The 24,895-nt window shown below is 44.2% G+C and overlaps 2 protein-coding genes across 3 annotated transcripts in view; both read left to right on the forward strand.

Moving 5' to 3' along the window:
* The window catches only part of LOC142560208 (uncharacterized), a 187,200-nt gene that overhangs the window by 92,405 nt on the left and 69,900 nt on the right, over positions 1 to 24,895 (forward strand). The gene's annotated exons all lie outside the window — the stretch shown is intronic.
* On the forward strand, positions 5,992 to 23,197 carry LOC142559465 (uncharacterized). Of its 2 annotated transcripts, XR_012823117.1 has the most exons (6): positions 5,992 to 6,110; positions 11,078 to 11,165; positions 14,657 to 14,689; positions 20,053 to 20,145; positions 20,824 to 20,941; positions 22,938 to 23,197. XR_012823117.1 is itself a non-coding variant. In XM_075671065.1 (5 exons), exons 1-5 carry the CDS (start codon positions 6,039 to 6,041, stop codon positions 23,029 to 23,031), a joined length of 405 nt encoding a protein of 134 aa, XP_075527180.1. In that variant the 5' UTR covers positions 5,992 to 6,038; the 3' UTR covers positions 23,032 to 23,196. The 2 variants fall into 2 exon arrangements, 1 of the variants encoding a protein (XP_075527180.1); XM_075671065.1 differs by lacking the exon at positions 20,053 to 20,145 and having other exon boundaries at positions 22,938 to 23,196.

Here is a 24,895-nt window from a genome sequence, read left to right on the forward strand (position 1 = left end):
GGTTCCCTACACAACTGAGCGGACCTATAGGTCGGAATGATGCATAGCTGTTTCCCTGGCTTGATCCCAAGTACAACGTTAGCGAGTTTCCTTTTGACAGGCACTGTACCACTTGCCCCCGAAGTTTTGTACATTTCGAGCTCTTGGAGATGGCAGTTGCGGGAAAGCTGCGCTATAGCTTGACGTCAGACTTCATCGATACCGGGAGAAGAGTTTTTGTTAGTACCAGCTATAGCGCAGGAAGTTCTTTTCGTGGTTTGTCCTTCGTGTAAGGAAACCGCAGTGAAAGGGAAAGAATACTGGCTTGGCATCCGCAAACTTCTGATGACACGCCACATGTTTGTGAACACCAAGCGTTGCACAGAAATCCCTCCACCGCTGCCGACATAATTTTGTGAGATAACGTCTAATTTGGCACTGTGCTCCTCGAGAAGCACGCAAGTCGTCAAGATCCTTAGTGCGCAGTCCTTTTCACTCCAGCCGTCTTCGTATAGCGCAAACGTGCTCATACTCTTCATCATTGGCAAGAACATCAAGGTGCCGGAATTTAGGAGACGAAGTTTTCTTCAGGCAATTGGACATTATCAGCACCAGTTCGCTGTTTCAAGTTGCTTCTGTAATGTTTCGGCTAGAGGCATATCTATAAGGATCCCAGTGTCTGCAATTCATTTTTACGGATTGCGTACCTTCTGTTACTTCTTGTCTATGACAGTGCTAAGCGCGCAAGAGCGTCAGGTTTATAATTCCCTGCAGGTTCAAAGTGCGATGAAACCCACTGGAATTTCGCATATGGTATCGAGGTCCTTAATCAGCGCCAGAGATTGTTTTCTGAAGTTATAACAGAGGCAAAGAGCGCTGTTGTCGTAGCGCTGGCTTGGAGTCCATGGGCACTGCGACATCTTGTACAGTACAGGTCCTCAGTTTTTGCATTGCAGCAGGGATACCAGCAGTTTCAAAAGTTTTAGGTCGACAACTTATTTCCGTCGCTTAGTTGCGTATAGGGAGCTAAAAGATCCAGCAGCCAGATCATGACACAGCAAGGGACAGTATGCCGAATACCACTACGCAGCTGTCTGTATCTATACATGTAGATTCGCCTGTGTTGATTTGCAGGCGGTCTTTGTATTCTTAGTTGAGGTGGTGCTGTGCAATAAATAATACTTTGGCCGCTAGAAGGGCGCGTTTTGCCTGTAGCTGGGGTACACCGATGTTTGAGGTAGTGTGCTCAAAAAACTATGGCAGCTCTAGGCGACTCTTCGAAAATTCGAAGCCTAGGAAGCATATACCAGATTTGTAGAGTGCCATTAGACCTGCTGTTAAATTTGACGGACTTTTCCTTATCGTCGGTGACTATTTCTAGAACGTGCAATGTTACTGGCTATTTAACACTAATTGGCGAATGTTCTGTTTCCGTAAGACATGCGCTGATTTTCCTAAATACTCCTCGTATATCAGCTAAAAAAAGATATTCTTGCACCCTTTAGTTCTTTTCGCGCACCTAGAAGAGAAAAAGAAGTTATAGATAGCTGGGCTTGAACTTAGCTCCGCGAAATCCCATGGTATGCAACAACACATTTAGTTTGTTATGCTTGTGACGTCTTGAGAGCTGCGCACGCGTGCGTCACGGGTGACCTTCCGCCCTCTTATTTATCAAAGTGACGTTTGTATACCTCGTATGCAATGTCGCTTGCTCGAGTACACCCCACACACCTCGAGTCTTGTAGTACATACCTCCAAAAGGGGTCAAGTGCGCCTTTAATGGTGTAAATAAATGCGTGATCGATGGTGGGATTTATTTTATTTTATTCATTTCCAGAAGGCCCGAGCGCGTTACATGAGGGGCGGGTATTACAATGGCAGTAAACCCGTTACATCAATCGCCACCGTCATAAATGAGGGAGTCTTTGAAGAGAAGGTGGTCGGTCACCATGGCAATTTGTGTGGCAAGGTCATTCCACACAGAGGCTGTGCGCAAAAAAAAATGAGGTTACTGAAAAGCGGATGTATCAGCTCGTTCAGGGTAAACGGCATTCAGGTGGTTGTGGCGCGATGCACGATGCATTAAATGGATAGGCTCGTTCTCGGCTGGTGGGGAATGAAATATCTTGAACTTCCAGCAGGGCAGCCCAGTGCACTGAACATTAGGCCCCAGTGAGAGCCACGCTTATTTCGTCTGTATCAATGTTTCTTGTTGGAACATCCGGCGTGTGCGGCACGTACCATTTTTAATATTCTTCCCTCGTGACAGTTAGAGCAATACAACCACATGTTAGAATGCACTGCCTTCGGAATCGGCCCACATCTTCTGTTAGCTGGGCACCTTCAACATGAGTGAAATCCGCCTATAATGTTATCGCATTAAATCTGCCCTTTCATCCAGCTTTCGGCAATAAACCTTATGATAAAGCGTATCATGATACTTTGAAAGACAGGAGCGCACTCCGCATGGACTGGCTTTGTTTGTATGTACTTCGCTGCTCCTTATTTGAATGGAAGTGAGGGATCTTGTTCAACAACAGTTCCCTTTCTTTGGCGTGATTTTCCGCTATGGCAGGCGTACGCTTACGTCACGGGTGACCTTCCACACTATCATTTCTCAAAATAACGTGGCTATACCTCCCATGTCTTACAAACTTGGAATTTCATGCACAATGTGACGTGCTCTCGTAGGCTCCTCACACGTCGAGTTTCCTAGGACCTGCATCTAAAGTGGGTGAAGTGCACCCATAAAGGTGTACCGTGCGTTTGTGCTTGAGTGTCAACTCCTGCTGAGGCGTCACAAGCTATGCCACGAAACATACCACTCTGGAGACTGTCAACACTGGAGATCGTGCCATATATAATTGGAATCCGTGCGGAAAAGAAAATGCCTCAAGCAACGAGTAATCAGAGAACTTTGCAATATGTGCACAAAGTATACGCAACCGCAACGTACTTTTTGGCAGGTGGCTCTACAACTCAATGCCGCCAATCATGCGGATATTTTGTGCCCTCTACAGGGAAAGGAATCTCGTTTCGCCTTGAGCGAGCGACATAACCTACGTAAGCTGAGCTTTATGACATTACGGAGGCCCGTCTGTATTTCACCAGAAGGCTAAGATTACTTGGAATTGCACCATGTTCCAGTAGATGCCTGGCCGGGCGGGTAATTCGGGAAACGAAAAGCTGATGAAGCCGTCCGAAATAGACCCCGATACCGAAATGTCAACACAATATTTTTTTACCAAAGCCAATTATTCGAACACGGCAAAGAAATATGCCTATCAAGAAAAATACCGCCTCTGAAATCTTCTGTTTCAACAAGATAACTTTCTGTGTTATATTGATCCAGAAGTGAGATCGAAAATTACATGAACACTATCTGAACACTTAGAGACATTGTACCATGGTCTTCCACTGAACATGACACACACGAACAATCATCTATACCTTATAGGGCGTACCACTAATACCTACTGTGATAACTGCCGAAGCTTAGAGACAGTGGAGACATTGCTACTTCAATTGCCCCCGTAACGCAACGAGACACAATTTTTGAGTGACGAATGGAAATTATTTTCCACGATCGGATAACGTTACCCAGCACCTTAGGTTCAACGCCCGGCCCTTCAAAACAGCGGTGGGTTTTAGATTTACTGCTCGAATACCTGTCAGTTATTGGTCTAAGGGGAAAGCGTTAAAAATTGAACATCTCATATAGAAAAGCCTAAGTTTACCCGCCATCTCACCTATAATTATTAGTATCAGGCCCACTTGCTCATTTCATATTTATTTTTATTCTTCTTTAGATGGGAAAAGTCCAGTGCTTTGTTACATGACGTTTTATTATTGTGTACTGATGACAATCGGCCAAGATTTGTCTCCACGGGATGTAATCACAGGAGCCGTATGTGACGTACTTGAGGGGCAGCTCAGGACCATCGTCATGCCTCATGATAATGTTACTTTTATTGCTTAACATTAGGCCCCTCTTAGAATTGCATTTCTGTTGAGAATTGACTCTACACCAGTCCTAATAACAGTAGGTTTCTACACTACTTTGAGATAAAAATTCAGGTATAATTAAAAAGGGAGTAATTAAAGGGAGTATAATTAAAGTGAGTAAATTCGCGGAGTAATTGCCGTTTCCCCACTGACATCTGAGAGGGCAAGACGGCACAAAAGAGTGCATCATCACTGCCGCAGGACTGCCACAGGCATCGGACCGTCGACTCACAGATTTAATCAAGTTTTTTGCGCCGCTCTTACATGTAAAAACCATAGAGCTGGTAAATAACGAAATAGTGGACTCCATAGTATGCCCCATAGAGTTTCCTACGATAATTACTAGAGGGTAGCTGTGGCGCTGCAGTCGTTCAGCCTCCACGGGAATGGTGGGAAGTACATCGATTTGTCTGTTCTTCCTGCTTTGTGCATTGAAACGTTCTTGTGGCTTTGTTTTTACGGTATATATGCCCTCAGTGTAAATTTAAAAGCACTCTATACATTTCGAGGTGCAGATGAACGCTGTGAACACGAACAATCGCTACTAATTACAGCGGTTCAAGTTGTCGAGGTAAACCAATGGAAACGCCCCCCTCGATAAATTGATAAGGGTGTTTTATGTCGATTGTAAAAGCATGGGTCCGTGGCGTAATGGCCTTAATGTTGGGTTTCTGTGCTAGAGGTTCTGTGTTCGAATCCTGCCGTAGGACAACCTTAACAATATCCATTTAATAGACGTTCATAAATATTGTATGCTTGAATGAGTTAACAAGCCTCGAAGCCGATTGACGAAGTTGAGGCAAGTCCACGTACTTCCTATAATTCCCATGCTGGTACAGCCGCTCCCATTGCAGCTCCCGTAGACACTAGCGCCGGAGTTGCCTCTAGTAATTATTGTATGAAAGTCTATGGTAGGACCCGATGGTGCATTAGGTCTGGCTGTCAAGCAGCTATGAGGACGCGTTGCTTGCTGTCATGTGCCATTACAGTATCTTAGTGTAGAATATGTTTTCGCCACAAGGCACGGTCAGAGAGGCACTGGCAATAAAATAGAGAAAAGAAAACTAATAGAAAAGCAGACGAAGACTGAACGAAGAACAAAATCCTGGATCGCAGCGGCGCAGGCAGAGACGTTTCCACCGCGTAACCGCTAAAAATTATCAACGTGCTTTATTTTTAGTTCTTTTTTTAACCGCTGCGTCAAAGCTGTGTGTGTGTGTGTGTGTGTGTGTTTGTGTGTGTGTGTGTGTGTGTGTGTGTGTGTGTGTGTGTGTGTGTGTGTGTGTGCGTGCGCGTGCGCGTGCGAGCGTGCGTGCGTGCGTGCGTGCGTGTCGGGAGGGGGGACATGCGAATTACTGATCTTGATTTAGCCGCCTTGATGGGCGATTCCTGTGCGCTTCACGTACACTCTACTCCAATAAATTATCGTACAGCCTATGTAGCACCTATACATCTGCCTCTAAGCGCCTCTTTAATTAGATTAGCCAGCCCTCTGCACGCTAGCGCTGAGTGCCGTCCAAACTGGCTATGACACGTACTGCTCGCTCTTGTTTGTGCAAGCTCCTAGTTCCCACATGTGATGACGAGAAAGTATGTTTGTATGGTAAGGAACTTTATAAGTATTTTAACGATTGTATTCGGAACGTTGGCGAAGATTTGCGGAATGCGGTTGGAGAACCAATCCACGACTCTGCGGTATCGTTAAGGCGACAAACTGGATTGTTCGCGAATTCTTTCGGCTTTGCTATAGAGGCTTCGTTTCCCAGAACATATGAATAAGCTACCGAAGTATCGAAAGGTTACGCAGCCACCGTACTAACGCCCACAAAAGTCATAGCAAGAAAATGGAAGTTGTAGTAGGATGCAGATAAAGTGAAAAGGTCGCCAAGTCGACAGAACGCACAGCAGGTGCATTTTAGCATTTGCAAGCGGCATCGGCGGAATTCATTTTGATGACGAAGCTCCTGACATATCTTTAGAGTGTCAACATACAAGTCCATCGAAATCATCGGAATGTGCCGTTATAAAACGCGTATGATGCTCCACAGCAATGTATGTTGAGTATAAAAGAGCTCAGCGTCGCGTCGGGTAACGTCGTGACGGACAACGAAGGATTCTTCTATATAGTGAGTACAAAAATTGCATATCAAGCTTAAAATAGAACACGACAATATAGCTCGAACTTATTATAATTATATATAGGCTGCATTTGTTTTGTTTTTGCATGAGCAGAGTTTCATTTTTGAATTGTCTTCAGCATTGCATTTTCTGCGGTGTCTTCATCACATGAATATTAAAAACTTGCATATTTATTCGTATGAAGTGAATGAAGATACTGTCTTCTTGTGGTCATATCGCTGAGCTTCGCATTTAATGTAGTGCAAATTCTTTGCCTGAGTCGACGGCTCGACATCATGGCGTGTGGAATTACTGGAAGGATATTGCTGTCGCATAGTCATTAGTGTATAATTGAACTTCTGGGGTGTGTGGCTTCATTAAAGAAAATTCGGATAAGTTTTCTTGCATCTTGCTCACAAGCATACGCAGTCGGATTGCCAATTTGACGCTTTCCCAGCAACTGATCTGGAGTTTTTATTATTTACAGATTGCTAATATTTCAACCTGCAGCAGTTGCATGTTGGTCATTGTCTACGGACTTGCACGAATTCACAGATTTGGTTGTCAGCCGCCTTAGTCGTATTGCGATGGTGGTTAAAAAAGAAGCACTCGTGTGCACTGCTTGGGCTCGCGTGAAAGAACCCCAGGTGGTCGGAAATATTCCGGAGCTCCCACGATGTCCCCCATAGCCCATTGGGCAATTTCGGGACATTAAAATCCACAATTTACTTTTTTTTTGTTTTTGGAATATTGAGCTCCTTGACTAATGCGTATTAACTTGAATTTTTTTATCAATACTGCCAAACATAGAGGTAAAGTAAATGCTCCGAGAATTATACGTATGTCAATATTCCGCGACTACAAACGTAACAGCGGCATAATCTAAGTTTCATTCATGTTTGAACACATTTTACATATATTTTCAAAGTTGCAAAATGGTATATTGTTCGTTACTTATAATGGAATTTTTATTACTCTGATTTTTATTGTGACATATAATGTAATGAGTTTTTTTGTTTCTTTGAATATATCTGCACTTACCTGGAACCTCTTATTTTTCGCCTTCACTATCGTGAAATAAATTCGTGTTTGCTTTCCACTATTTCGCAAACTAATCTCGTTACTTTAACTAATGCAGCACAACTTGTACAAATTAACCCCACCTGTTTCGTTTTCTCCAACCACGGCACAATTACTAGCGTAGCATCTATGAAAGCAAACTTCCTCCCTTGAAGGTTAGTTTCACACAACGGGATTTTCCTAGACGACCGACTTCAATAATAATTGCACCTGCTGTGGCGGGTTTAATGGCACTTGTCACTGATTGACTCAGCGACATCATAAATAACACCTGATAATGTATCACTGTTCTGCGGTATTATGTTCCGAACATTTGACATGCCCAGCACTTTGACTGGGCTCGAGATATCCAGCGCTTCTGTGTTCTTGACATCGACTGTGAGAATATTCTTACGCGCGTTTGCTCTAACAATCGTAATCTCGCTTGGAACAAGAGCCTCTAATGTGATTGATATGGATTGCCTGTTTAGCTCATCCAGGTCGTCGGTCGGCGTCTCAGGCAAGAATAGAATGGTATGGACTGTGTCAGTGTTCGTTGTCAACGCCGTCGTTCTTGTTGAAGACGAGGAAGCAGTGACAATTATCCTCTCTCTTTTTGCCTTACAACAGACAAGTAGTCACCGTCACCCTCATCGGACACGTCTTCTTCTGAAGCGGAGTCTTAGAGCTGGGTGACCTTGCTGCCTGTGTCGCTCATGAGGTAGTTGCGCTTCCTCGAAAAGCTTGACGCTGTGGCGTCTGTCTCTGTCCGGACGACTAGCTGACTCCACTTCCATCACCGAAGGTCTCCGGAGCGGTGCCTCCCAAATAAATGCATTAATACTGGTAAAATGAGAGAAGTAGAAAACGGGGCTCTAGACAAGTGCCACTTAATTGTCTTGATGAAATACTCATTAGTTTGTATTGGTACACTGTCGGTATTCGAAGGACAAGAAGGATGTCGACTACAGATAGTGTGCAAGGTAGTAAGAGGCTGGTATATTTTGTCCTAACTGAAGAGAGACATTTAGGTGCCATGTCAGGGCGCACCAGAAGACGGAATGATGTTGCTATCTCCCAACCACAGAGTGGAAGGCTTACGTGTGCTGACATTCTCAGTCATCTGGATTTAGGTGTGCGGAGGAAACTATGGCCGCGGTAATTATATAGAATAGAACCCTGACTGCCAATGAATTCAGCTACCAGAGGCTCACATTTTCAGAGAAAGCTATGGGTCGTTGAGTTTCTTCCAGAAAGAAAAAAAAAAGCCAAGCCGTACTGACGCCTTCAAAAGATTGTTTTGGGTTACGTCGAGATGTTCCTTCAATATTTGCGAGCAGTTGAGGCATCCTTATAGTGGAATGTGAATCACGCTCGGAACTTTTCGCTTTCGTTGTCACGCTGGGCCACTCGATTCCGACAGTTTGGGATACCGTACCAGCCTAAACAAAGGCCTTTGGCCGACAGCGCTTTAATAAAGTTTTCTTTCGCCATTCTTTCGCTAGTAGCCGTTATCTTATCAAATATAAACAAAGATGTGATGTGATTCAGTTTTCCTGAGGAAGTAGTGGAGAGAATGGGGTATATGGGGTGAATATGAAACATTAAATTTGTTGTGAAAGGCCCGCAGGGCGCCTCATACGACAGCGTTTGCGTCTTCGACCGAAGGCGTAACGTCTTAATGAGAGCTTCTCACAACGCTAGTTGCTACGAGCGAAGAATGCGAGAAGACTACTATTATCACTAGTACTACCACAACATGACGGTACCGTAACCGTGCAGAACTGCACGGTGGTACCACAGGTATCGATACCACAGGTGCCACCGGTGAAGCGCGATGGTACAGTCACGCGCAATGTGCAGGGTGAGTTGTTAACGCGGGAGCGTCGACCGTTACATGAAATGCATCATTGGTGGGCGTTCTCGGCGCGATGGAGACGACACTGAATCAGACTATAGGTTCTTTTCTTCTTCCTTTGTTGTTGTTTTTTTGCAAGAGGCACAACTCCAACTGAGATACACTCGCACTCTTGTTTTTATTACACACTTCCATAACGGTGTTTTGAAGCGTTAGCATTCTTAGGCTACTTCAAACACTACCCGAGGGTTATCCGGAGGCTGTGCTGAGGTAAGATGGTAAGTCCGTACTGGTGCGAGTCACCTTTCAGTGTAAATAGATCTGGAAACCATTCAGTGTCATTCAAACTCACGCCTTTCGTCGCACAGAGTGTGCTTTACTCATTCTCCAAAAGGGGGCAGCACAAGTCGCCTTCAGCGGCTGATATAAAACAAAGTGGAGGCGACCAACTCTCGCAGCGCGTGGCGACCAATGCGTAAGCTTTTGCAATTTTCGCAAATAATATTCCCGGTATATAAAATGCAACGGGTAAGATTTATGGCACTGTCCTTTGTGAATCACTTAACAAAGTTCCAACGCACTTAAAGCCGAAATTCGCATTTATGAGACGTGTTGAAAGTGCGTTCACGATTGTGCTCAGAAGTTGTGAACGATAGAGAACTCGGTGCCCCGTTTGGCGGACATGAGCTGTGGGTAATTAGACTTAAGGCCTCCTTTCCCGTGTTTCGCAGCATGTTATCTCGCGGATATTGTTTCAAGCTCCCAGAGGGGTTAGCGTTTGATTCTTTTATATACAGGGTCCTGCATATTTTGCAGCGCCTGTAAAAAAAAATGGTTTTGCCCTCACCCCTGCTCTGTTCTTGCACAAACTTTACTGAAAGATCGCATCTTGGAGTATACCTCGTTTAATATAACAATTACGATAGTTAAATGCCTGGTTCTCTTAAAAAAGGTGCCATCACTTATGGAGATTCGAGCCCCTGCAGCGAAGGCGCTAGGATAAACTTGTGTCACCACCTGCCGGGAGTTGCAGAAAGCAGTCGGTCATGGAAGTTTGCCACGTGTTCCAGAAGCGGGCAACAAGTACCTCGGAAAATCTGCGCAAGAAATCTAGAGTGACAATAATAATAATAACAAAAAGGTCTTACGCTTCGTCCGAGGCGTGCATGTAATGTGTGTGTGTGTGGGGGGGGGGTGTATGGAAAGGGGGGAAGGCGTGATGTCTTTAGACTAAGTTTGACCACCTGAGATTTTGTGACCCCCTGAGACTCGTGTTATTGTGTTGCACCTCGATCGACCGACGCGGTCATGTGTCTGGTCTTGGGAGCAGAAAAAGATAGCAGCCACAAATGACTGTGGTGGTTAAAAACGGGGAGTCGGCAACTGGTGCTGTCATTCAGACATTTGGATCTTCGTAGAGGAGCTCTGCCTGTTTGACAACCTACACGTGATCTTTGGAAATAGACAAACTAAGCTGCTAAACTTCTGTGTCGTCCGAAATTTCCCGCACGCTCCTTGATGAGCCATGTGGTCTTGTATGTTGAAGCAAGCTACGATTCCTAGAAAAAAAGGAAGCATGTTTTGAGGAGCCTTCGCAACTGCATGCTCTAAATGAGGTGGAGTGTATATGAATGTAGATAACAAACAATAAAAAAAAAATAAACGGTAGGGAAATACCAGGAAATCTAAGTTATGATATTTTACGATTGTTTTGGACACAATTCGGAAAGGTCGCTTTAACTGTGGCTGAATTTATATAGCATAGTATGATAATATTTACTGTACGAGACAGGCTTCGGAGCATAATGTGAGGTTGCATAGCCTGTGTAAAAGTAAATTACATTACAAGCTGCTACTTCTGCTCTTCTGACATATAGGTAACATGATATCGCTCACTGACAATACTGATGGCAGTGACTGGAATTTATTCCTCAAACGGAAAGGAATCTCTGCATCGTAATTGTGAAGATAGTTTCATGAAATGCAGTAAACTTCAAATTTACTAATACTATCTTCGAACACGATTTTGAGTCTTCAGTGTAACATTTTCCGTTCCAGGTACGAGAAAGCAAAAAGGTGCCTATCACAATGCACATGGTTATTGTTACCGCTGGAATGGCGTTCGGCTTGTTGCTTCACAGTATTGGTAAGACAAGATTTGAATTTTTTGAAACCAAAAGAAGTTGAGGCATATGTATGGGGATTTCTTTCATTCATAAACGAAAATAGTACTGCTTCCGTGGCTGACTTTTCGCTAGGGGCTGAGCCCTCGGAGGGAAAGCGTCACCGGTCTGACATACGTTCTAGAATTTTTATCATGTTTGTGCAGCGAAACGAAATTTATCAGCTGCTGCACAAGATTTCTTCACTTGTGCAGGCGTAACATTCGACAAGAAGCACTAAATATTTAGATATGAACTTTATTATTATACTAGATTAGCTCCAGTAGAAGCGTGGTCCAAAGCTGTCGAAAGCCCGAAGTCGCCTAGTAACGGTCAAGGTCGTCTGTCGTACGGGGACACCCATAGCCGTATTGTTCTGCGCGGCCCGTCTAGCCACTCTTAAGTTTTGCACGGGAGCGCAAGTTTCGGACGGCAGGAGGCAGGCAGACAAGACAATGAGTGGCCGATACGCGGCTTGTATCTCCTCGGTAAGCACCTAAAACTTTTTCCTTTGCTTCATTTTACACACAAGTTTGAAGCGTTGTTCAACTGCACCGAAAATATATTGTGTTCCAAGGCGCGTTCAAGGTCGCGTGCGTGAGTGAGATACGGGAAACACGTTGTTGGGACCACTGTGAATTGACACTATATCGTGCAACCTACGACGATCGGAAAAACCCGCAGAGGGCTCATAAATCAACGGATCTCTTAGAGATGAAAGCTTTAAGAAAAGGGCTTTGCAATACGCTACTGACATACCTTGCACATACTTTCTTGTGACAATACTAAAAAATATAACGCGGACAAATTCCTCCCAACTGCACATGCCGCGATTCTCTCTTTATAAGCTTACATAAATAGAAGCTAGCCCAGAATGACAGAAAGCTGAGCTAGTTGGTAAGGATTCACTATGCAAGGAAAGGTGAGGCATGCAGACAGGACACAAGAGAAGTGGACAACACGAACGCCGACTATTAACTGAAGAGAGCACTGAGGGGTAAAAAAGAAAGAAGACACAAAACTCATCTGCGCAAGCTCTGGAATGGTGTCACCACGTGTCAATCGGGTATATGTGCCGGTCTACGTGAGAGAGAACTGCTCAAGCACTTAATCTCTTCCTTATGTAACATAATCGAAGGCTGACTCACGCACGCACTTCCGCCATTATAGATATGCCATGTCTCTAACATAAGACGCGTATCTTCATTCTTGTACCTGTACAATATCGCGCATTCATCTAACTTAGGCGTGCAGTTACAATCTTGGCAATGTAGGGAAAGATTTGAAGGCGGTCCACCGGTTAACGACATGTTATGTTCCATTAGCCTCTGATTGATACACCGCCCTGTATGTAAACTGGCCACCCTGTATACGCAATGCCTCATGACTTCGAGCGTACCGGAATCTTGAAAACCGCTAACTTAATCCTAATCCATAAGAAAGGGGACTGCAAAGCCTTTAAAAATTATAGACCGATCAACTTACTGTCCGTTGCCTACAAACTATTTACTAAAGTAATTGCAAATAGAATCAGGAAGACCTTAGACTTCCGTCAACCAAAGGGCCAGGCAGGATTCCGTAAAGGCTATTCAACAATAGACCATATTCGCACTATCAATCAGGTGATAGAATAATGTGCGGAATATAACCAACCTTTATATGTAGCTTTCATTTATTACGAGAAAGCGTTTGATTCAGTCGAAACCTCAGCAGTCATGGAGGCAGTGCGGAATCAGGGTGTAGACGAACTGTATGTAAAAATACTGAAACATATCTATAGCGGCTCCACAGCCACCGTAGTCCTCCATAAAGAAAGCAACAAAATCACAATAAAGAAAGGCGTCAGACAGGGAGATACGATCTCTCCAATGCTATTCACAGCGTGCTTACAGGAGGTATTCAGATAGCTGGATTGGGAGAAATTGGGGATAAGAGTTAATGGAGGATACCTTAGTAACTTGCGATTCGCTGATGAGATTGCCTTGCTTAGTAACTCAGGGGACCAATTGCAATGCATGCTCATTGACCTGGAGAGGCAAAGCAGTAGAGTGGGTCTAAATATTAATCTGCAGAAAACTAAAGTAATGTTTAAGTCTCGGAAGAGAACAGTAATTTACAATAGGTAGCGAGGAACTGGAAGTGGTAAGGGAATACATCTACTTAGGGCAGGTAGTGACGGCGAATGCGTATCATGAGACGGAAATAATCAGAAGAATAAAAATGGGCTGCGGTGCGTTTGGCAGGCATTCTGAGATCATGAACAGCAGGTTGCCATCATCCCTCAAGAGACAAGTGTATAATAGCTGTGTCTTACCAGTACTCAGTTACGGGGCAGAAACCTGGAGGCTTACGAAAAGGGTTCTACTTAAATTGAGAACGACGAATGATGGTGAAAGAAGAATGATGCGTGTAACGTTAAGGGATAAGAAAAGAGCAGATTGGGTAAGGGAACAAACGCGAGTTAATGACATCTTAGTTGAAATCAAGAAAAAGAAATGGGCATGGGCAGGACATGTAATGAGGAGGGAAGATAACCGGTGGTCATTAAGGGTTACGGACCGGATTCCAAGGGAAGGAAAGCGTAGCAGGGGGCGGCAGAAAGTTAGGTGGGCGGATGAGACTAAGAAGTTTGCAGAGACGACATGGCCACAATTAGTACATGACCGGGGTTGTTGGAGAAGTATGGGAGAGGCCTTTGCCCTGCAGTGAGCGTAACCAGGCTGCTGCTGCTGCTGCTGATGATGATGATGCAGAATACAAAGATAATTATGAATAACTGTCGAAGGCAACAAGAGTTCAGGATCGCCAGTCAGCCTCTAGAGTCTGTGAAGGAGTACGTTTACCTACGTCAATTAATCACAGGGAACCCTGATCATAAGAAGAACATTCATAGATGAATAAAAATGGGTTAGATTGCTTACGGTAGACATTGTCAGCTCCTGACTGGAAGCTTATCATTATCATTGAAAAGGAAGGTGTATAGTTAGTGCATTTTGCCGGTGCTGACATATGGGGCAGAGACTTGGAGACTGACAAAGAAGCTTCAGAACAAGTTAAGGACCGCACAAAGAGCGATGGAACGAAGAATGCTTGATATAACCATGACATTCAGAAAGAGAGCGGTTTCGATTATAGAGCAAACGAGTATAGCCGATATTCTAATTGACATTAAGAGAAAAAAAGAGCGTTGGGCAGGTAATGTAATGCGCAGGTTAGATAACTGTTGGGCCATTAGGGTTACAGAATGGGTACCAAGACAAGGGAAGCGCAGTAGAAGAAGGCAGAATACTAGGTGCTGCGATGAAATTAGGAAATTGGCGGGTGTTAGTTGGAGTCGGTTGGCGCAGGACAGGGGTAATTGGAGATCGCCGGGTGAGGCCTTCGTCCTGAAGTGGACACAAAATAGGCCTATGATGATGATGAACCTTTGAAAAATGTGCAGTTATATTAAAATACGTGTTAATGTATTTTTCAGACAGTGGCAGTGTGCAGGGGCCCAATCGCTCGGGTAAGTGCTTATTCGGCGCTACTTCTGCTTGTTTACATCAAGAAATAACTGACTTCTTCGGAAAAATTGTGTACCATATTTGGCACTCATTACCCGAATTTAAAATTTTGAACGTGGAATGCCGAGTGCGCCTTAAAGGGAAGCTAAAGCACTTTCGAAAAAGAAATGAGTTCCTTACGGAATTCTACAGTTTTTAGTCCATTGAACACGAATATCTAGTTTAAAAACGCAAGTGGCTGTTTTTTCTAAGAAAACGCGCACCAGCGCCTCTGGGCATCGCGCGAACGCCGCTGTTGCCCGTGATTGGTCCGGACTGCTGTGACGTCATTCACGCGGATCACCGGCCGGCGCCGCCGTTTCAGAGCGTAGCACGCTGTTCTTCTCTGGTTTAACATATGAGTTGTAAGCATTATGGAACGTTCTCGCTGTCTTGGACAGCTTGTATTTTCGCCTTACATGTTCGAACCGACAGCCGATACAGAAAACGATGGCGGCAACGACGATGTCGAGTGTGTCAACAGCGAGTACAATGTGTGCAGCTTCTGGCGCATTGGAAATATTAGCTGGTGCGTATGTTTTTTTTTTCATCTAGCTGCACGTTGCAATGACATGAAAAAAAGAACGCGCTAAAGTGTCAGTGGGAACTTGCTGCTGGAAGAATGTCGAAGCACTAACTTCTCATTAGATTGTAAACGCGGGTGCAATTCGGCGATATCAATGAGCACCTTGCCGCTACTTGTCCAAAGTTCGGTGGTTTTATGTGTGTCGATACACGATCGCGAACATAAGTACCGCGTTTCAAAGCGCGCACATACAGTGCTGCGAACTACTGTCATGAAAGTTGCTTATCATACACATCCAGATCGAGATGGCCAGGGGGATTATATGTGCATTATTAAGAGTATGGTTCGAAGAGTTTGCGATTGTGGCTCGATCAAGAATCGGTATGCGTGCTGCATGCTAGTGCTGACATACAGATATTAGGCAGTTTTAGCACCGCCGTGTGGTAAACACGGTAACTTTACGGTAACTGCAACCGTACGTCGAATGTCGCTAGGCAAGCCTAGCAACGCTAGCAACAACGCGTTTCCGCATTGATCGTAAGGCTATCCGACTACGCTAAAACTGTGCTACCAGAAGTTCATGGCTGCAAATGTTCGCATTTCTAGAATGCATCAATGTGGGCACCGGAATTGGAATGCCGATTGCCCGCATCGTTGTCGAGCTCCGATGGTAATCACTGTCGCGGAAATAGTCCGAGCACAGCACAGTTGATTTCGTCGGCACGAAATTATCTCTCCTCACTGCACGGACAGACTGCGCTGCAAGTTTCTTGTCCTTCGGGAACATGTGAAACACCACATCGGCTCGCCCGCCTGTCTTGGCACAGCAGAATGCTGCACAGAAAGAGGGCATGTTCGGCGGCCCTGGCTGTAGGCACTGACGCAGCACAGAAAGGAAGCGCAGATCACGAAAATCGCAAAAGAAAGCAAACGCAGGACTGAAAGACAGCATGCCGGCTCGCTCCCAGGGCATGACGTCACTCTCGCCGGTTCTCTCCTCCGGCTGCCTCCTCACCCGGCACTCCGGGAAGCGACGGGGGAGTGTCCGCGGGCGGGATTTAGAAAGCAATTTCTGCCCGTTCTGTTAACAAAACGAAGAAAAATGTTTCAGAACCTTAAATTAATAGGTCTGTGCTTCCCAAACCCAGCAATTCATGGAATTTGAAAATCGTTTCAGCTTGCCTTTAAAGGGGCCCTGAAACACTTTTTGAGCATAGTAAGAAAGCGTTGCCGGTCCTTCATAGGCGCTGCTGTGAACATATGGCCAAAATGTTGTTGCACTGCTTCCAGTATGGAATTTACAATTTCCTGTCCAACACAGCGAAAAATAGCTTGCTTCCGCTTCCACAATGTCGTGCTGCAGCATCATGGAATGCATTTGGACCAACCAGCGCTGCTGGATAATTTCGGGATCGAGAGGGCGTTCTCAGTAACGCATAACTGCTCATTTTGTGTTAAGTAAGTGAAAAAATGAATATTTATGCTATGCGAATAAGACGGAAAAATAATTTCACCGTTGCGCGTAGCTGCGTCTGGTGTGCGTGGCCTCAGAGATGGCAGCAGCATGCTCCGTAGCGTAGTCTACCACGACCACCACGGTGTGCCGCGACAACGCCTCACGGCGCCGCGACACTCAACTTTTGGCGGGGGCTTTGTCCACTTAGTTTCACTGCTGTGTTACAGCGTCCAGTGCGCTATCGGGGACGAAAAGAGAGAAATAAAGCCGGTTGTTGGTGGGACAACTACACTTATATTGAAGGATTGGAAAAAACCTTACCGCATGACGTCCAAGAGACGAGTTTTTCTATTACAATAAAAAGAATGGATGTCAAGAGAGACAGACAGAGGGAGTGAGAGAGAGAGCAAATGTAAGGAAAGGTTGGAAGGTCAACAAGAAGCAAGCCCTGTTTCCTACCCTACGTACCGGGAAGGCAATTAAAAGATAAAAATAAAAAAAATAAGAGAGGTGTCCCCTCGTCTGGAGGCGCACATCAAAACTACAGCTGTTTAGTGAGGCCTGTCGACTTCGCCAACAGCAGTAATTCACTTTTGGGGCTTGTGAGACATGTGATTAAGAGAAAAACAGTGTCATAAGGGTGGGAGAAGGAGATATGAAAAAATATGCGCATCCTACAAACTGTGGGAATCGATGTAAGGGAAGCTTTCTATGCTGTATGATTTGATTGACGAGAAATACTGGTGATGTTGAACTGAATCGATTTCTGGGGTTTTACCTAGCGAAATTGCAGTTTGATTATGAGACATGCCGTAGTGTGGGACTCTGGCGTCTCGCATACTTCTCCAACTACCCCGGTCATGTACTAATTGTGGCCATGTTGTCCCTGCAAACGTCTTAATGTCATCCGCCCACCTAACTTTCTGCCGCCCCCTGCTACGCTTCCCTTGTCTTGGAATCCAGTCCGTAACTCTTAATGACCACCGGTTATCTTCCCTCCTCATTACATGTCCGGCCCATGCCCATTTCTTTTCTTGATTTCAACTAAGATGTCATTTACCCGCGTTTGTTCCCTCACCCAATCTGCTCTTTTCTTATCCCTTAACGTTACACCCATCATTCTTCTTTCCATAGCTCATTGCGGCGTCCTCAATTTCAGCAGAACCCTTTTTGTAAGCCTCCAGGTTTCTGCCCCGTACGTGAGTACTGGTAACACACAGCTGTTATACACTTTCCTCTTTAGGGATATTGGTAAACTGCTGTTCATGATTTGAGAATGCCTGCCAAACGTACCCCAGCCCATTCTTATTCTTGTGGTTATTTCAGTTTGATGATCCGGATCCGTGGTCACAACCTGCCCTAAGTAGATGTATTCCCTTACCACTTCCAGTGCCTCGCTACCTATTGTAAACTGCTGTTCTCTTCCGAGACTGTTAAACATTACTTTAGTTTTCTGCAGATTAATTTTCAGACCCACCCTTCTGCTTTGCCTCTCCAGGTAAGTGAGCATGCATTGCAATTGGTCTCCTGAGTTACTAGCCAAGGCAATATCATCAGCGAATTGGAAGTTGCTAAGGTATTCTCCATCAACTTTTATCCCCAATTCTTCCCACTCCAGGTCTCTGAATACCTCCTGTAAACATGCTGTGAATAGCATTGGAGAGATCGTATCTCCCTGTCTGACGCCTTTCTTTATTGGGATTTTGTTGCTTTCTTTGTGGAGGACTGCGGTGGCTGTGGAGCCGCTATAGATATCTTCCAGTATCCTTACATATGGCTCATCTACACCCTGACTCCGTAATGCCTTCATGACTGCTGAGGTTTCGACTGGATCAAACGCTTTTTCGTAATCAATGAAGGCTATATATAAGGGTTGGTTATATTCCGCACATTTCTCTGTCACCTGATTGATAGTGTGAATATGGTCTATTGTTGAGTAGCCTTTACGGAATCCCGCCTGGTCCTTTGGTTGACTGAAGTCTAAGGTATTCCTGATTCTCTTTGCGATTACCTTCGTAAATACTTTGTAGGCAAAGGACAGTAAGCTGATCGGTCTATAATTTTTCAAGTCTTTGGTGTCCCCTTTCTTATGGATCAGGATTATGTTAGCGTTCTTCCAAGATTCCGGTACGTTCGAGGTCATCAACTAGACGCACGATAATCGCGGGGTAATCTTCCCGAGATATACACACGCACGCTGCGCCACTTCACCGATTAATAGCTGCGCGCCCATGCTTATATCTTCAGTGTGATCAAGAGAGCTACACGGGGCCCGAAACGTCTCTTCTTTATTTTTCTTCTATTCTTGGCGAGTGCACGTTTTCTTGGCGCCAATATGTTTCCTCGCCAGACGAGTTTTCGCCGAACACTCGACTATATTTCTTAGCACACTAACTGATACCGGATATTTCGAATGTCATGCTACTCTTACGATTTCACTGATGTAAACGTGACTTCACTGCTTTTCAGATTTGATTTCCAAATTACATGTGACGTAAAATGATATTTAGAAAGCTAATTAGTAAATTGTTTCAGTTTGATACCTGGACATTCCGACTTTTCATGCAGGTAGTTCTCGCCTCAGTGCACCGGAAAATTGGAAAACAAAACTGTCAGAAGCTGTTCGAATAAATGAGAAGCATGTTCTATAAGTTTATTCCATGCGCTCGATGTGGATCAACGTCATTCGTAACGATATCAAGCAACATGCTGCTTGAACAGAGTTTAATCCCGAAGCCCTCTTGTACATTCTATGTACACTGATAAAAGAATTCATCTCATCGAATTTTACTTGTAACTTTAAACTTAACTAAGCGTGTCCACCTTGTAATTATATACGATCTAGGCTCTGTTTGGTTTGTACTGCAATAATGTACTGAATGATGAAGAGTGACTAGAACTGCTGCCAACCAATGAGTAGAATTTGCGACTTCAAAATTGTGAACCCTCTATTCAGCATGAAGTTGCAGTTACTGAACTTGAAGCTTTCACAATAGTTTAGTGAACATGGAAGCCTACGAGAAGGAAGACAGAAAAAGACGACAGTGTTGTTATGGCAGGCGCGCATTAGAACTGAAGGGACCTTGCAAACATAAAAAATAATTTCAACATCCGGTTGCCTGCCTAGGTACAACGATGGAGTGGTAATATTTTATTGCATGTTTATGAAGCGAATAAAAATTAGCTAGCCAAACAAATTTATTCTCTCAGCAAGCTGCGGCATTAGGTAGAAGAAATAAGGTATTTCGCAAACAGGCGTTTAGCCATAGCAATTTTCATAGTTGTATCTCATGCCTCTTATTGCGCCGTATCCTAAAGCTAATTGTGCGCTAATGATCATGCAGAAAAAGTGATGAGTCATTCCACTCTGTGAAGGAGGCTGACCAGTGAAGCTGTTTAGCAGAAGACACGGAGGTGATACATAATTTTGAACAGAGGTACGAATTCATTTATTGACATGATAGGTGGCCATTGTGAGGAAATGTACGTACACTCATTCATTGTCTCTATCGGGGGTCATTATTTCACTCGCAACTGCAATCACATTCTTCGAGAATGTCAAATTGATGCACGTACGCCGCTGGGTGGTCGGTTGGGCTGGATCGGTGTGGCATCGCAAGGGATATGTCTGCAACACGGAACGCGTAAATCCCTCCCTTTTCTCTAGTGACACATCAACATTGAAATCACCCACAGCGACAACACGGGTAGTGTCATCGCAGCCAATTCACGCAAAGTGAGCAGCCGTCAACCTTACGGGACTATGAGTCATTGCATTTCTTGCTTGCTTACGGGGGCATGAGCCATTGACGATGACAGTTTGCGACATGCTGTTCTGTGTGCTGTATGCGTTATTAGAAGGAATTTAAGCACTGTTTGCTTCACTTTGTTGAGTGCTTGTAGTCTATGGCTTACGGGGCTGTGAGCCATTGCATTTTTTGCTTGCTTATGGGAGCATGAATGCTTACGGTGTATAAGCCATTGATGGTGACAGTCTTTGTTCACAGAGAACAAAAATGCACGGAACCCTTGCGATATACAGTTTCGCTGTAAAGCCCTGGCTGGGCGCAGGTATGCACAATAGTACTACGTTAACGAGTCATTTTTCTGTTCAGATTTAGGTGCGACAAGTAACTGTACACCACCGGACTGTTCCAAAAACCCACGCAATACGAGTTGTACGAAGCCATGCGTTGGATACTTTTGCAATGGCACACAGCTCGTAAAAGAACTGTAAGTACAACACAAATTTCTCGAAGTGACATGTTACTGGTACAAGTAATTTGCTTTCCATAGAGTGAGTGGCACTATTTAGGAATATTTCATCTTGAATAAAAAAATAAAACCACAAACAAATTCTATATGCGTATAAACAGCACAAAAACTAAAGCACACAGACAAATTAAAGTTATGCTGGAATGCTCCGTTGCAGGCTTTTGTGAAGCGCTAGCTAATTGAGTGTTTTTCAAGGTTTCATAGTGTGCTTATTACCCGTCGTCCTCTCTTACTTTTCTTTCGTCTGAATATAACATAATAAATTCTGTTTGGCAGAAATAATAGGCCGGAATGAGCAGACATGAGTGATTACAACAGTTCAGAAGTAATTTACTGCGAGGACCATTACAACCGCGACACTTTCAGACACTTCCGTGTTTTGCGGAGAGCCCGTGCGCGCTTACTTTTTCATCCTGTGTATACTAACTCAATTATTGAAAGCATCTAATGTTCTCGCAGTGAAGCTGACGCCACATAACAAATTCCACATCGATTGCAAGAACTACAAATGAAGTCAGCTTCCAGCACGCGTGGTGCAAAATTTTTTTCGAAGGGGTTCACCTGTAATGACCTTGTCCTGGGCACATGCCTGATATTTCAAATGCCGAGGTTGGCCTTCTCCTTCCTGTGAGCGCACTTGGGAAAGGGCAAAGGAGAGAAAGATAGTATGAAAACAAAAAAAGTCGCAGCTTCACCCGAGAGGCGAATCATCGATTGCTATAGCAAATTAGTGGACAGCTATACGAAGTAAGGATAATAATTTTATAGGCCATATAAACTAAAATAACAATCATGATGTCACGCGCGCATAAGCAAACGCGCACACCTCACTCGATGAACGCGCACACTCGTTGTGAAAACGCTATAGACTGTCAGAAAGCACGGCAGAAGCGGCGAGCGAATTGACCTTCGTGCTGCCTCTCGCTTCAACGAGAACTAAGCGGCGAGAACCTAGCGCACAAGAAGCTATCAGGAGTCTGCGCACTCTGTCCTCATCGCACATTGCTTTCAAGATAGGGCCAGGCCGCGCGGCCGCCGGCGGAGTAGAATAATAGGCGGAGTAGTCTAACACGGTGCCTCAAAGCGCGAAGTGTTACAAGGAAAGAATTCGAGAAAGTTGCAGCAGCACTTCTGCCACAAAATGCCACAGTAGGTCGCTTACTTATATATAGCGACTAGGAGTTAGCTATTCCTGGCAGCCACTGTGGGCGTACCGTCTGCTCCACTGTGCTCCTTCATTCTATCCTGAGAAGATCTTTTGCTCCATTGTCGAAGTTCCCCAGGCTGAAGATGTCTCGAGCTGTAAAAGCCTGTCGTTAAGACCACAGACAATATGAGTTGCTGTAGTTGCCGCCTTGAGTACGCGCGAGAAAAAACGCGAGCCTTCAAGTTCGTGGCCTGTTAAAAATGGAATACAACTTGTGTGCCAAAGCATAAGAAGCATCCCAATTGCATCTTGGGCTGGTAGAAGAATAAAGCAGTATTAAATCTCTGAATTTTGCGAGAATTAGGTGTAAGAATTTATAGAGTGCTGGAAATTATAAATGAAATCTCACTGTAATTTAGTTCAAAATTTTCCAGAATTTTTAAATACTACGGATACATCTTTACTTGTAATCTTTAAAAGCATGTGGTATTGAAAGCTAACCGTTGCTTTCTAAGAACAGCTTTATGTCGGTGAGTTTGCCACTATACAGGCGAACAACGAGCTCATATGAACCGTAGAAGCAGTTGCATGTGTCGTTGTTGTTCTTGCTTGTACACGTTCGGCCTCTTCGATTATCCATCCCTGAAAGACCTGGACTGTCCGAGACGCTGCATACCCAACGCTCATTAGCTGAAAGTAGCGGCTCGGGTAGTCCAGCACTGTCAGGAACGGATACTCGAAGAGGCCCATTGTCGCAGGTGTGATACTTAGTTGTCGCACTTTATTTTCTATTTCAAATCTCTTCAGCTGTCCAGGTCACAATGACTCAAGATGCACGGCGTCTTTTGCTAACTACTCAGCTCCTTATCCCGACTGCTGCGGCGTGGTTATGTGCTCTTAAGGATAACGGCAATGGAAGCACGTCGAAGGTGAAAATATGACCAGTCATTGAATATTGCCTGCCACTCTAATATTAATAAATGCATCAGAATGTTGTTGCAGAGCGCTGTGCGCAAGAGGTGTGCTCGAGGGAACATTTTAATAAAAGGTCATATTTTTACGCGGCATTCTTTTATTCAGCACGTGAAAGATGCCTGCTTTGCATTTGTAAATCGCCAATTTAAGCTTTCGCACATGCCAGCCTAACTGTTTGTAAATTCGGCTAAACATGTGTTGGTGTAACTGAGACATTGGCTTACGTGGCTCCACAATTTCGTCACTTATATGTATAAAAAGTAACCTTTAATTGACCCATCATCAATTGTCTAAATTTGAAGGCGGGACCTCTGGATTGCAAGTTGTAGTGGTGTTCTGCAAAACGACCTATGCAAACGTCCTGAATTTTCTATCTATAAGTAGTTCATTTATTGCGTGTTTGAAAGAACGCTCAGAAAGTGCGAACAAAAGAAAGTGCGGCACGCTTTTGTGACTCTGCAGAATGACAACCCAATTTCCGCAAAAGATATCAAGCAATTATATTAAACATTTTAATGGCCTGTAATTAAAACACACAATTTAAACCTTTGTGCACATATGGCCCGTCACATGAATCCTATTTCCTTTAAATCTAAACTCGCGATGTCACATGTTAGCTCAGATTGTAAAGTGACTTCTTCTGTAAGGCGTTTATTCCAAGTTCGATCCTCTGACCAAGGTGAATTTTCCTTGAACTTCGACGATTTCCGCTTTCTTTCTAAGGAACCAGCATAGATGTTTTTTGTAGCTTTTTGTTATTTGCTTTTTGCCAAAACCGCGCCATACGTTTTATATGCTTCCAGTAGTCAAACGATACCAGCATCACCACACTGAAAGGATCGCCGAATCTGCCGTCACTTGAATCTCGTCGTATCATTTCCCGACTGTGCCTTCAAACATCACCCTCAAACACGACACGTCCTCGTGCAACCAGCACATCGAACTTCATCGAGCATAAACCACAGCCACCCTATAGCACCAGTCAACGGCCGAAGTTCTGCCATGAATAACCCATTCTTTCCCAGTGGTACAACACTGTGGAAAAGCCTGCCCGATAATATAGTCACGTGCAGTAACCGACAAACTTTCCGCAATATGCTAAACAATAGCGTGTTGCAATATAACTGAACGTACTCGTCCTATTCTGTTTTATAATGCTCTTTTATGTCTCGCTTTATAATATTGTCATTGCTCTTGGATTCTCGACCTTCTGTACTGCGTTTTCTTTCTCTTCTCTTTGAGTTTTTGTTGAATTGTATATTATACATTGTACGCCCCCCTTATGTAATGCCTTCGGTTTTTTAAAGTTAAATGAAAGAAATGAAGTGAAATAAAATGAAGCAAGGTGAACATACAGCAACATATTAATTCTCTAGGCATAGGCTTCATACCTTTAGAAATGATTGTTAATTGGCTACCTCCTCCTTTTTCAAAAATATAATAAACTTTGTCCTGTGTATATATTGAGATATGTTGTACAGGACCAGGGTGTTTAAAGTGGAAATTTAAAACTTTGCTGAAGTGAAAAAATACGGATTAGGCAGCTGGCGCTGATGCTTATAATGCGCTTGCCATCATATTATCAGGATTTGAAGATATAAAGCGAAATTATGAATTAAAAGCCGTGCACGTCCGCGCCAACAATGATGCAGTAACCTATGAACCCCAATAAAATTTTAGGTGGAGAGCTAGAGAAAAGACAAAAGAAGCCTCAAATGGTGTGGTTGACAGAACTCTGGTAATGACACTTTAGGTGTGTGTTGTATGGTGGGCTAGGGGGGGGGGGAGGC

Source organism: Dermacentor variabilis, chromosome 10, assembly GCF_050947875.1.
Source record: "Dermacentor variabilis isolate Ectoservices chromosome 10, ASM5094787v1, whole genome shotgun sequence".
NCBI classification, from domain to species: domain Eukaryota; kingdom Metazoa; phylum Arthropoda; class Arachnida; order Ixodida; family Ixodidae; genus Dermacentor; species Dermacentor variabilis.